At 34.8% G+C, this 14,551-nt stretch overlaps 1 protein-coding gene across 1 annotated transcript in view; it reads left to right on the plus strand.

The window, feature by feature from the left end:
* Window positions 1-4,330: 4,330 nt before the first annotated feature.
* Window positions 4,331-14,551, plus strand: part of GPC5 (glypican 5) — a 580,550-nt gene continuing 570,329 nt past the window's right edge. Inside the window, exons 1-2 of the mRNA XM_078147665.1 lie at window positions 4,331-4,343; window positions 4,784-5,478. Of these exons, the coding sequence (XP_078003791.1) occupies window positions 4,331-4,343; window positions 4,784-5,478 (708 nt within the window). The remainder of the gene's footprint in view (window positions 4,344-4,783; window positions 5,479-14,551) is intronic.

Here is a 14,551-nt window from a genome sequence, read left to right on the forward strand (position 1 = left end):
ACTTCATATTTATCTGTATTGAATTTCGTTGTATTAGATTCAACTCACTGTTTTATAAGCTAAAATATAATCTAGCCGATCAGGATTCTTTCAAATTCTGACTCTGTCATCCAGTTATTTAATCATCTGCAAATTTTTATGCTTATGTCAACTCTGTCCCTATGTGAGTATTGATAAAAAATGTTAAGCAGCATAGGGCTTAGCACAGATCCCTGAGGAGCTCCACTAAAGACCTCTTGCCATGTTGACATTAAACTTAAATACTTTTAAAATTCTTTCATCCAAACGGTTCTAGATCAGTTTGATTGTGTTATTTCATTCATTTATCTTTGTCTCCTCCACAAGAGTGGTATTAGTTACACAGTTGATTACATTTATAATATTGCTATATAATATTTACAGCATAAATTATTCCCCTGGTTCTACATACATCATTTTACATCAGTTATTAATATGTTCCCAGGTTTTTCTGAAATCATTCCCTTCATCATTTTTTATAACACAATAATGTTCTATCACATTCACATAGCATAACTTGTTTAGCTCTTCCCCAATTGATGGGCATCCTTTCAGTTTCTGGGTCTTTGCTACCACAAAAAGAACTGCTTTAAATATTTTTTGTCCATCCTTTTCCTACACTCTTACTAAAACATTGCTTACTGGTTGATTCTTACATCAAGGAAATGACCTAGAGAAGCTTTGTGAAAGTTTATGAAAAAATTATATTAAATAGAATAAACATGGGCTAATATTTTAGAAGAAAGAATAATTTAACAGTTATTGGAGACTAATAATCATAGCTATTTTAAAAAAATGTAATGGTGGACTAGTTTGAGTTAGGGAGTTTTCCATTAAGAAAAATGTTTCAGACACAACCTGGATATCTGATTTTTGGCGATATTGTCACTATTATACTTACGTGGGTCAAGAGTTTAGAGTAGATGATTTCTAACGTCCCTCCCAACAACTCTCACATACCATAAGAAAGAGAGAAGCAGAGATTTTCATAAAGCTGCACAAGTAGTACAAAGGAAGACTGATTTCAACCCAAATCTTTGGCTCCAATCACAGAGCTTTTGACTTTCCCCACTATTTTGACTTTACACATGTGGTCAGTGGCTCAACAGAAAATGGAGTAGCATGCTAGCTATTCATGTTTCAAAATCTATATGTGTTCTTAGAATGCAAAGAAGAGTCATGTAAAGTCATAGGCTCATTGATTTAAAGTGGGAAGGAACTTCAGAGGTCATCTAGTCAATATCTTAATTTTATAGATGAGGACTTAAGTTGCAGAGAGATTACATGCCTCACCCAAGGTCACACAATCAGTAAAAAGTTGAGCCAGCATTCAAATGCTGCTTTGACATTTGACCTTTTGAATAGTTATTACAAAACTAAATGTCAATTCTACCCTATAACTTGTGTTCTTGGACTGATTTGAATTAATTTAATTAATTTAGTTTTAATCAATTTAATTAATTTAACCAATTAATATGTTACTATTAATAAATAAATTATATTTATAATACATTAATATCATTATATATTATTTTATTACTATATTTACTATCTATTAACAAATAATTAATTTAATATCTCAGAAACCACTGTATTATTCTGAAGATAGGTCACACTTTCTCCTGAATTCTCACTGTTGCCAAACTTCATCATGACCAGTGAGCACCCTCTTGGTCTGCTCAAAAAGCAAAAAGATTTCTCAAGGAAGATTTGTTTGCTCATCTTTAATTATTTTTTGATAAAAAAAGCATTATTTTCTCCCCACTTCCCTTAACCACAGGGGAAAAAAAGAAAAATAAAACCCTCTAACAAACGCGCATGGTCATGCAAAACAAATCCACTATGTCCAAAGACATTCATGTCATTTTACATCTTTAGTCTATTACCTTTCTGTCAGGAGGTAGGTAGCAAAAACCCCAGTGTTTGCTTTCCATCCTAAATTTCCCCCACTTTCTTAGGTTCCCTTTAATCTGATACTATGTCATATGTGTGTGTTTGCGTGTGTGTAAAGTTTACTTACATTTAGAAAAAATATTCACAAAATACACAAGTGTTTTCTCTACTATACTTTTATGATACTATTTTTCAGGGTATATCTATCACTGTTCTTTGGGTGCCTCAACATTGCCTGTGTGTCACCCAAAGGGCAATAGAGAAATAAAGAATGGGAAAGAGTAGGCAGCAATATATTACAACCCAAGAATCACATGTAAGAAGCGTTATAGCATAGATCACTAAGAAAAATATAACCAGAAAAGGAGGTGAGTTGGTTGTGTGGAAAGAGGAAATAATGTTGGATAGGTCATAGATTGCACTGATAAACAACTAATGTAAGAAACCAAATGTGCCTTGGAAGGGAATTGAAGATCCTGTGCAGTAGATATGGCACTTCACTTCAATGTAGATTCACTTTGGTGTTTAAAAAAGGTTTGATTCTTCCATTGTCTATCCATTTATTAAGCATCTACTTTGCATAAGACATACAAAGACAAAATAAAAAATTCTTCCCTGTAAAAAAAAAACCCAAAAAGAAACAACAACCACAACAATAAAGAATGAAAGCTAGAGGGAGGCCTAGTACATAGAGTGGCTCCTCTGTAGAAGATTTCTCTAAGATACAGATAAGTATGGTGCAGGATACAATGTCAATGGGTTTTCTGCACCATTGGAAGGATTGTCCAGTTTGGCGAGATTGTAGCTCCTTTGAAGTACTGAAGTATGTAAGCTTATTTTTCTTTCAAAGATCTTTAATTGTAAGGATATGCTCCATATTAGGGAAAGTGGCCCATATCTGAATGACTAAAATGTTTTTTGCTAGACATTTTTAGAGCTTGTGAAAAGAAACAAAGTTTGCACCATCTAGCTTAGCAAAATGATACCAAGTTCCAAATGGTGATCAGCTCCAGAAGTTGGAATCATCGAAAACACACACACACACACACACACACACACACAGAGTATAAGTCTGATAGTTTCAGCCTTCCAAACAGTTTTCAGGGCAGATCTTTTCTTTATTCAAGTGTTCACATGAGGCCTACTCCTGTTGAACCACTGTGACGGTGACTGAGTGGCTAATTATGAAAATAATCTTTAAAATAATTCTAATCTTCTCAAACATTGTTTTGACAGATAATGCCTATCTTTTATTTTAAGGTAGTGATTACTATGGCACATTTGAAGTTCGTGGCATTAACTCTGCAAGCAATTTAGAAGGCCTAGAATCCTCAAATCTGCCTAATTTTTAACCTTTTCAGTCTGTCATGGAAACTTCTGGTAGTCTGATGAAGCCTATAGATCTCTCTTTGGGAAAAAAAAGTTTTTTAAAAGTAATTGAAGGCAATATTATATTTCAGTTACAGCTTAAGAAAATAGGATCTTACATGCTTTACAACTTTCAATTAATAGTTAAATGGTAATACCCTATACTTTCAGCAAAGAGTTAGTTATATTTCTTCTCATCATCTTACTAAGTAAGACTTGTGCTACAGGAAAAGGAACCTTTTAAAGGATTCATTTCTTTTTCTTTTGGATATGCTTAATAGAGGAAGCATATTGGCACAGCCATAACTAGCAAGGGGCCCCAGGTTATTAGCATTCAGGGAAGCAAGACTTTTTTTCATCCCTATGCCTTTCATATTCCTGGCATTGTATCTTGCCATCACCTTACCTCCATCAGTCCTGTTGTGACAGAACTGTCCCTGAGAAACCACCTCCTGGGTCTTATAATAATAGCCTGTCTCTCACAGGGATCTATTCTCCCATTTCTTCACTTCAACCCCTATGTGAAAAGGGCTAAACTGTATCTATCCATAGTCAGATTGTCTTCAATGCCTCTGCTTCCCTGTGTCTCAAATGTTTTTCTCCAAATAGAAAAATACAGTTCTTAGAGTGGCAAGAAAGAAGTAAGGAGAGGGAAATAATGAAGTAAATGCAGTATCTTGAAAATTAAAATAAATTTGGCAAAAGAAAAATAACTTCATTTCTTTTAATATATGCATGGGGTGATTACCACATTAAGGCTACCATGTTCCTTATTTCATTACTATATATTCTTATGTAATAGTTTTACATAGATGATCCTACTGATTTTCATTATGAAAAAGCTCAGGAATTTAAATAATAAGAAAGACATTTATGTGTAAGACTTAATGCCACCTTTAGTCATCTTCTATAAATAATGGATTCCATGATAGGAAATTAAGTGATTGGTGATATTTCATCTTTAATTAATTGGGTTATAAAATAACCACTGAATTAATGAGAGGAGTGAACTACATTACATATAATGCCACTTTCCAGCTTATTTTGACCGATGACAGAAGTTGGTAGGGCAACTGCAGTTTTTTTTTTTAGATTGTTGACTGTACGCATCCTACATAACACACATCTCCCTGCATTTATATATGCATATGTATCCAGTTTTTAAAAATACTGCAATCACTGAACTCTAAGTTGATACCTCATGGTCATTAGAGCAAGTTAATGATGCATTAATTAGCTTTAGTTAGATTTATTGTCTGTGCAATTCCTTCACTCTCTTGACCAAAGATGACAATTCAGTCCTTTTCACTTCCATGTTCCAGTAGAATGTAATCTTCTTGAAGGTAGGTACTGTTTCACTTTCATGTTTGTATCCTTAGTTCCGTGTATAATGCTGAGCATGTAGGAGCCTAGTAGGCATTTAATAAAGATTTGATTAATTGGTTGATTGATGAATTGAATGAATATTCAGATGTCTTACCTCTATTTTCCCTTCTTGTTACAGAGACCTTTGAAACTCTCATCAAGCAGGCAGAGAATTACACAAGCACCTTATTCTGCAACACTTATAGGAACATGGCTTTAGAAGCTGCTGCCTCAGTTCAGGAGCTCTTCACAGATGTAGGGCTCTTTGTGTTTGGCACAGACATCAGTCCAGATGAATTTGTTAACAGATTCTTTGACACTCTGTTTCCTTTGGTCTACAATCATCTCATTAACCCTGGTGTGACTGATATTTCACTGGAATATTCAGAATGCATTCGAATGGCAAGGCGAGATATTAACCCCTTTGGAAACATTCCCAAAATTGTAATGGGACAAATGGGGAGATCATTGCTACCCAGCCGGACTTTCCTGCAGGCTCTTAATTTAGGCATCGAAGTCATCAATACCACCGATCATCTGCAGTTCTCAAAAGAATGCAGCAAAGCCCTCTTGAAGATGCAATACTGTCCCCATTGCCAGGCTCTGACTTTAAGTAAGCCATGTATGGGCTACTGCCTTAATGTTGTAAGAGGCTGTTTGGCTAATGTGGCAGAAATTGACCCTCATTGGCGGGGATATATCCAATCACTGGAAGAACTTTCTGATACTATACATGGGATATATGACATTGAACATGTACTTCTGAACTTCCACTTACTTGTTAATGATGCTGTTATGCAGGCTCACATCAATGGGAAAAAATTATCTGAGCAGGTAAGAAGCTGCTTCTCCTATTTTATGGTCTATGCTAATTTAACCCTTCTTTCTCTACCTTCTTTCTCTACTGCCTCCTCAAAAAAAAAAACTATAGTAATGGAGAAACTAGATATTTAAGCCTATTACGTATTAACTTTGAAATTATCATCTTGAACTTTTGTTGATATTTGAATCCAAGTTTTAAATTACTGAATCCTAGTTACTGATTAAACTTTATATAAACTTCTTTCATCTTTACTTTTAAAATAAAATCAAGTGATTTTGTAATAACAGTCTTTAATTTAAAAATATATTGGAGATGTGAAATCCATTTTCTAAAAGTTTTCACATTTGATCCACACTATTATATTTGTAACATCACTGCAAAATCCAATCTTATTTGTATCCTCTTCACCAACGTATACCTCCTCCCACTGTCCACGTTCAAGTCTCTTGGTCTGTGAATCTAAAAGTTTCTACGTACATGTAAGACAAATGGATAGACAGATGAACTTTGATAGAAAAAATAGAGGACGTAATTGTGCATAAAAAAATCATTTATTGGGATAGAATGGATTAAGGAAGAGACATTTAAATAATACAGTAAGTTGAGACTAACTTATTTGGTTAAATTGATCTGAGATTAATTCCAAAGGCATTCGTTCTAAAAAATAGAAAATATATCTTTATCATGACTCTATTAACTCATCTCAGGTCATTTTATGAATTGGTTTTCAGATACATTTGTCATAGTGTCTTCAAAATGTGTCACTGTGGTAATATTTGTCATTCAGCCCTAAGAGTATGCACAGTCTCACAATCTTTCATTATAAGACCACTTGAAGACTCCCTTGATACAGAATCATAAAACTATAAGGTTTGAGAGTTTATTTATCTCACCTTACCTATTCTGTGCAAGACCGTTTCCTTAAACATTTCCAATAAAAGCAGCTGCCTGTTTCCTTAGTTATATGTCTCATATCCTTTAAGATGAGGAAGGTTATGCTGGTGTTTAGCCTAAACCTTTCCTTCTAACAGAACTCTAAGCCTCTTGTCCTTTCTCAGTGTATTTCCAATAACTATTTGCTCTCACACTGACACACTGATAGAATACATCTAACGTTGAATTATCACTCACTGTCTCTTCACTAACTAGATAAACTCAGTTCCTTTAGCTTTTTTTCAATATAGGCCATTTTTAAGATCTCAATTTAAATCTCAATCCTAGTTCATGTGCGTTTTTCATATTTCTGTGGACCTGTGATCTTGTAACTGTAAGTATTCTCACCAATGATATATATTTTAACCTATGCATACCTTTCCATCCTATAGGACTCCTGTCCATGTCTTCCCACAAACTTTTCAAACAAAGTCTGCTATATATGTGGGAGCCAATCCCATAAATCTGTTAATATTAGGTAGGCATTGCTAGAGCTTGTGTATTATCTATCTCCTATCTGCATTCTTGCTATGTACCAGGTCTATTTACTTTTATAGTCATATAAATCTATAATAATACATTTAACACTCATTTTGCTGTTCAATTCTAAGTTGGTGATTTGCCACAACCTATTTGCTACTACCATGTGTCTTTCTACTGATATCATCTTTGAAAAAAAAAAGTTTATAGAAATTTCAACATATCTTTTCTATTTTTTCTGTTGTACTTCTAGTTTTATCCTTAATGCTCTTAGAATGATCTCTTACAATTAAATCTCTCACCAAAGTTTCTGTGAACTATTTTTTTTCTGTTCACTGATTTTAACCAGTTCCCATGTGCCTTATTAATGTAGTTTCAGTTGTAAAATTATTAATTGCATGCCATATCTCCCTACAATCTAGTATTTATTTTGACCTCTCTTTAATAAGTCAATGATTTTGATTGTGTACAATTGATTCAGAAAGAACTCCCATATCAGTAACTAGTGAAGTTCATGTAAATTTAGGACATTATTATCCCAACTTCCATTCCAATAAAGTCAATTATCTGAGCAAGGCTACTTCTCACCCCTAGGATTCTGGAGCTACCCCTGACAGGTGGTTGTGTATTTTTCTAATATTGTAAGACTTGGCATTCTGGCATATTTTCCCCAATATCAATAGCCAGTGAATAATAGCCCAGTGTCATTTAATAAACTAAAATCAATTAAAATTTATAAATAGATGTTTTCTGAGAATACATAGCAAGAATAGAAGTTATAAGTATTTTCACCTAACACCTAAGGGCACATTCTCAGTCCTTTGGGAGAATACACTGGAATTTAAGGCAATTACTACAATGCATTTGCCTTCACCAAGTTTATTTCCAAATTTGGTACAGCTGATGGATGAATCACTGCAGTTTCTTTTTGGTTGCCAGTGATCCATGGTGGGTCTTTACCATCTTGGCTAGCTGCAAAATCTGGTATATTGTTCCTAGATTTCTGGTGGCTCATCATTTCAATCTGTAAAGGCTCAGAAGGTTGTAGAGGTCTCTAACATATCCTTCACCTAAAAGCAAGGAATAATAAACACAAAAAGGGACAGAACAGAGACCCATATTCATGGGCCACATGTCAGCCGTGGGGGAGAATAGCTCAAGACCTCTCCTTATCTATAGACTTAAGGCTTTACAAGTGCAGTCAGGCAGGAAGGACAGAGACTTGTTTGGGGCAGTTAGTTACCTTTGAATGTACCCCATTTCTGGTACTGAAGATGGTCGTAAATCTGAGTCTGTCCACCACATAGTTATCAGACCTGAATTAGCTACAGAATGTTTGCACATGCTCTAACAATCCATTTGGTGATTGAATCAGTCATGCAAATTGTTTATACATAGAAGGAGTGGAGCTTTACTTCTCCCAGTTAAGTCACCATAAATATTAGTCAATTCAATCAATCAATAAAACCAACTATTCCACTTGAATTAACAGACCCAAAAATATGCCCTGAGACCTTCATGGGGGAGAAATATTGAATCAATCAATCAATCAGCTGCTGTGAAGTAAGTGTGAACAAGGCCTGGGAATACCCATTCAATCAAGGCACTACAGCTATAAGTGACAAGAAGTCTGTTTGAATTGGTTGAGGGATTTGGTCATGGCCTATGGGGTTTGCATAAGGCCAGGAAGCTAGTTCACAATCAAATAATCCAGAATTTAGCAGCTCAGTGGTAGAAGCCTCTAGGAATTGAATGACGGAATGGTTAAGAAAGGAGAGGATTCATCCTTAGCCTTGGTCTCCTCCTCCATGCCCCCTCTTGGCCAGAGGATGAACTCATGAACTTTAGAGGACTAGAGGATATGGACATTTTCCTTTGGTTCCCTGGTAAGCAGTAGCAGCTTACATCAAGAATTGAGAACAAACTAGACATATGGAGGAAAAGCAGATTCAAGGCACAAAGTTATCCCATACCTAAGGGGAACTCTTGAGAACTCCAACACAAAAACTTTCAGGAACTGAGTGTTGCTACAATTGTTCTAAGTTGGAACCCACTTTCTTTTGACCACTGCATGAACTTGTGGGTCGATGTAATTGATAGTATGGGTAATCTATTTTAGAAGACAGGAATGGATGGATGAAGATGGATAAAGAACAAATGTAGAGGAGAATAATCAGAAGGAACATAATAATAAGTATTTTCAACTGTCTCAAGGCCTAGCATGAGGAAATGGGATTTGATTTGTTCTTTTTTGGCCACAGAGAGTAGAATCAGGAGCAAAGTGTAGAAGTTGAAAAGAAACAACTTTAAGCTTAATCTAGAAGTCAGGAATCACTTCTTGCTAACAACTAGAGATGTCTGAAAGGGGAAATGGCTCTACTGAGATTTACCCTGACAGGTGATCTTCATTTATTAGGCATTATGGCAGAGATTTTGTTAGAATATGAGTCAGATGATATATAACTTTTGAGATACTTTGTGATTCTACACGTGTGACTTTGGTTGCCTTTGCTAAAGAATTCATTATTAAATGGCCAATCTGCTGGGAGTGAATTTCTCTTTATTTATCTAGGCTATAACTTGGCAAACATCTGTAGTCTTTTTCTGTGATTGTCCTGGAAGCTTGTTCAGCATGGTAGAACCTACTAGAGTATTTACTTTGCTGGCATAAACTTTGAGAATCTGGGGTTCTTCAAATTTGGAGTTACCTTTAAATCATCATGAGTCTTTGGAGCAGAAGTTTTGTGGTGGTAATATGAAAATGTCTCTTTCTAAACTAAAAGTTTCAATTTAAAACAAGACTACTGCAGCCAAGATGGTTTTGTGAGAAACTCTAAATTAGATGTTCTTCATGCCAGAATCCCTTTTTCTTTACTCCTTCCTTCTTCCTCTCCCTTTAGTCCAGCATCCTCACATTGTCTCAGCTCAGACCACATGCTTTCCAGAAAGGATTTGATAAACTATTTCATATTAAGCTATAGGTGATAAATAATGGTTTAAGCATTACCCTTTCTATATACCATCTACATATTAATTTTGAGGGGAAGGCAAACAGGCACAGCTTTAGGTGAAAGGAATGAGTAACTAATGGCAGATCTAAATCTGGGAAGGATGTCAGAAGCCAACTGACCCAACACAGATGGGAAAACTGAGGCATGGGGAGATTAAGTGACTTGTCCAAAGTCCCACAAATAGTAAACATCAAAAATGAGGTTTGAACTATCATCCTCAGAGTCACGTTCTTTCTGTGTTCCACATAAAAATAAAGCAACATGGTAGAGAATTCAAATTCCTGGTTTCCAGGCTCCAAATCGATACCAGTTGTTGAAGATGCCAATTTTATAACATCAAATTGTTGTAAATATAGGATGGTATGGTGGAAAGAACATTAGACTTGGAAATAGGATTCTGAGTCCCATCTTTGTTACTACCCCATGCAAGCAAAAATATAAGCTTGTGGAATCATAAATTAAGAACTGGAAGGGGCCTTGGTAATCATCTAGTCCAATCCCTTTATTTTATAGAAGAGGAAACTGAGGCTCAGAGTTAAGTGACAAGCCCAAAGTCTTTTAGCAATGAAGTGGCAGGGCAAAGATTTTAACTCTTATCATCTGATTCTAAAACCAAAACTTTTTCTTGGGCAATTGACCAAATCTATCCAGACCTCCATGTTCTTATGTGTAGAATGAGAAGGGTAGATTGTATTATCCTTTAATTCTTTTCCTCTGGATCTAAGATTTTATGATTGTATAATGGGGAGAGGAAGAGATAAACTTGAAGAAAACCCTCCCAATGTTTCTAAAATCAAACTAAGCAGTGACCTATGCATTTCTCCTCTTCATGAGACAAAGCATATGCAATTCAACAGACAATGTTCAATTTAGTATGTCCCTCAAGGTTAAAGTTTCCTTTTTATGACTAGGTTTATAAATAAGATTGTTTTGTTTACTAAAGATCTTTATTCTGTGATAGTCTTTATTCTTTGAGAGGGGATTTTCTTTGCTACCAAGGGGTCTTTCTAGAGTACGGTTTGAGTTAGTGTAATAAATAGTCTTAGGACCATCTTGAGGGAAAAAAAGTCATTGCAACCAATAAATTGTATATTTTTTCTTATGAAATAATTAAGGTCTTCCACCATGAGAATAGGAGTCAGAAGAAATGGCTCTGAATTCCCTGCAAATTGATTCATTAATATTTATTTCTGCCAGTCTCAAAGTGATTCATAAACTGATTATCAAGCTTTGATAAGCAGTTCACACATCAATGAATTTAGCAAATTCAAAATAAATGATAAGAGTCAGCAAATAATGACTTTCTCACACACTCAAAGCAATCTCTTCAGGTCTAGGACTAAGTCTTGTCCTATCAAAAATTCATAGAAGAAACCAGAAGTGTTAACTTCCTTTTAGAGGTGTTTGCATATGTCTTTAACTAGGAGGAAGAGATATGAAGGGGAAAATTCAACAAATATCCCTCTGAAAAAATCACAAGCACCTTGACAGATGTCAAATTTTTGAACAAAATCTAATTTTCCAGCAAAATGTTGATCATAACTTTCATGTTGACTCTATCATTTCATTTTATGATTATGTCTACATTTGGATAAACCATATTTCTTATCAAAGCAGAACCTAGATCATAGGATTTAAGTCTGTAAAGGTCTTTAAAGAGTCACTCTTTCTCCCCAATGCAACAGATTAAGAAATTGAGGCCCTCAAAGGGAATTGCCTAAAGTCACAATGATAGTAAGTAGGAGGGTAGAAATTCAAGCCTAAGTCTTCTAATTCTAAATCTAGTTTTGCTGTAACATGACTTGTGTGCTCCTAAAAAAATCACCGTTCTGTATATGCAGAATCTCAAAAAGTTTTCACAAGTTTTATGTGAAAAATTGGGTTAGGAGCACAAAAATCAAAAACTTCATCAGTGAGACAGTGAAAAAGGATAGGAACTAATAAACATGGTAGCGCAGTTTCATATATGTTAAATGGTTGAGAAGTACATGAATGCAACAATAAATTGTGGTGGCGTATATATATATATATACATATATATGTATGTGTGTGTATATATATATATTATATATACATATGTATATATGTATAATATCCATTTGATTGTCACAAAAAAACTCTATGAGGTAGGTTCTATTATAATTCCTATTTTGCAAATGAGGACCCTAAGGCTCAGAAAGGTTAAGGGACTTGACCAGGGTCACAAAGATAGTCATTGTTTGAAGCAGCATTTGAACTATGATCTTTCTAACTCCAGGTCCATGTCTTCTACATATTGTATCTTAAATGTTAGTTTTATGACAGTAGACATGCCAAATAGGATGGATAATTTATTTCTTTTCCAAATTAATATCTGATTATATCTTAAAGCTCCATGTGTTCATAATAATAAGCAGATTGATTCTTTTGTGATTTTTTTAAAAGCATAGTACCTTAATCCTTTCCAGGATGACTTGTTAGCAAAGACCTAGGCAACAGCCTAGCTAATCATAGTGCTTTAATGGAAAAATATTCCCCTCATTTCACTAGTGTAATGTCATAGGTAGGACTTCAATCTTTTTAATAGAGCTAAGTTTAGCACTGTTTCTCTGGAATTTAAGAAAAGTTTTCTCTGAGAAATTAAAAGTTCTGGAAAATGTTAATGGTGGCAGGAGCACAATTTCCTCCGTAAGAAGTCACAGTTAATTTGTCCCGTGAACATTTTGGTGTAAATGCAAACCATTATTCTAACCTCTCTTCAGTGTGTGGAATCTGAATCGCTTTGGAAATGCTGCATAATCTAATTTATAAAACCTCCTGAAATTGAATGTAAAAGCTGAATACCACAGATTCTTGTACCTTAATAGTACTAAAGAGACTAATATCTGATCAAATCCCCTACATACACATATCCACACGTGAAGAGCAGAGAGATGGCATGCTAAATTGTTATAAATTCCCAGTGGTTTTTAGTTCTACCTACAGATGTAAGATTAAAATATAACACTAGAGTAACTACATGGTGAAATCAAGTCTCACACTTACCTGAATATTTAATATGAGAGTTACTGAATGATGGTGATTTTTGCCTAAATTATCTGGATAATTGCCTCAGTTCTTTGCTTTCCACTGTAGTGATGCCTACTTCAATGCATTCTGAAAATTTTCTTTTTTAAACGAATTTCAGTGGTCATTACAATATGTTCAATTTCGGCCACTGACTTACTACATTAACTCCCTATTACCATAAGACAGCCTGGCTGGTTTGACTAGATTTCCTTTTTCTTTGATCAAAGTCCAAAGCCCAGGTGCCTGGAGGCTGTCATATGGAAATGAGTAATAGGCATGAATGTGTAAAATATACTCCCCCTCAAAAGTAAGTGTTTATATTTTTTTAAGGTTAGATAGTAAATTAAATCCAATATTCTTCCTTTGTTGTACTGCCAGAGAAGACTGTCTTGTAAATGTGTGACTATAACAGATAGCTATTCAAATAAAAGTGGAAGCATGGTTTTGGCTTTGAAGATAAGAAGGACTGAATTCAAGTGTTGTGTCTGATACATATTGACTCTGTGACCTTGGGCAAGTCACTTCACTTCTAGGTATTCTAAGCTAGAGGTGTCAAACATGCCACCACAAATGCAGCCAACATCACTCTCTAGTTTGGCCTGAACCAGATTAAAATGTAATTAGTGAGTATTTAACAAAATGAACAAAAATACAGTAAAACATTACATTTTAAAACTGTCAATATGTGGCGCTCTGGGATCCTGATGTACAGTATAGTCATCTCCAGTGCTCTAGGCAATTATTCAAAACTGTAAATTGCAGAGATGTTGAATGTTTGTACTGGTAGTAGTTTTCTCACTTAGAAGTTCCCTATACCAGTGAAATCGGGAGCTCTGTGCCCTATAGTAGTTCTACTACAGTTAATGACTGAAAATTGATAATTAAAAACTATTTTACTATTATTTTTTGGTTAAGCTGTCCCCAAAATATTTATTGAGTACAAAGTTCTATGGGTTTTGTTTTCCATGATTCAGCTTCTGAGAGTTGAAAGAGGTTCTGTTAGATCTATTATGTCAACATAATACTAATAATTAACTATTGTATTTACAAAGCAGATTACAGAGGCAGATCTTTTAATATTTATATGCTGGAGGCAGAGAATCTTCTTCATAATCATATTAACCAAGAAAAAAATCTGAAAATATTTTCCTGAGTTTGCCTGAAATTAATTAAATGCACTAATAACTCTGGGCTTGCCTGTACAACTTCCTTAGAGCCCTAGGGTGCAAGACTACTGAATCAAACATTTTAAGAAGCATTCATCCACACCAACCTTTACATGACCCTGAAAATGGTTTATTGTTGTTGATGTTGATGTTTGTAGATAAGTGCCAAAAAAACCCCCCAAAAACCAGAAACTGAGCAAAGGTTTTAAATGCGTGGCTTAACAGACAGTTTAACTTCATTAAAGAAACAGTCAAAGTCTGCTTTTATCTCTATCTGACCTTTTTAAAACTCATTTTTCATTTTCATTTACTTTTTTAGGAACTCAGATTATATAATGTCATTAATTTGGAAATGGATTGAGAATTATATAATTTTCTAAGTCTCATTTCCCTAGCTCTCTCCCTTTCCCTTCTTCTCCCTCTGCCTGTCTGCCCCAACCCTACCT

The sequence above is a fragment of the Phascolarctos cinereus genome, unplaced genomic scaffold (assembly GCF_003287225.1).
Source record: "Phascolarctos cinereus isolate Bilbo 61053 unplaced genomic scaffold, phaCin_HiC Scaffold_7;HRSCAF=346, whole genome shotgun sequence".
NCBI lineage: Eukaryota > Metazoa > Chordata > Mammalia > Diprotodontia > Phascolarctidae > Phascolarctos > Phascolarctos cinereus.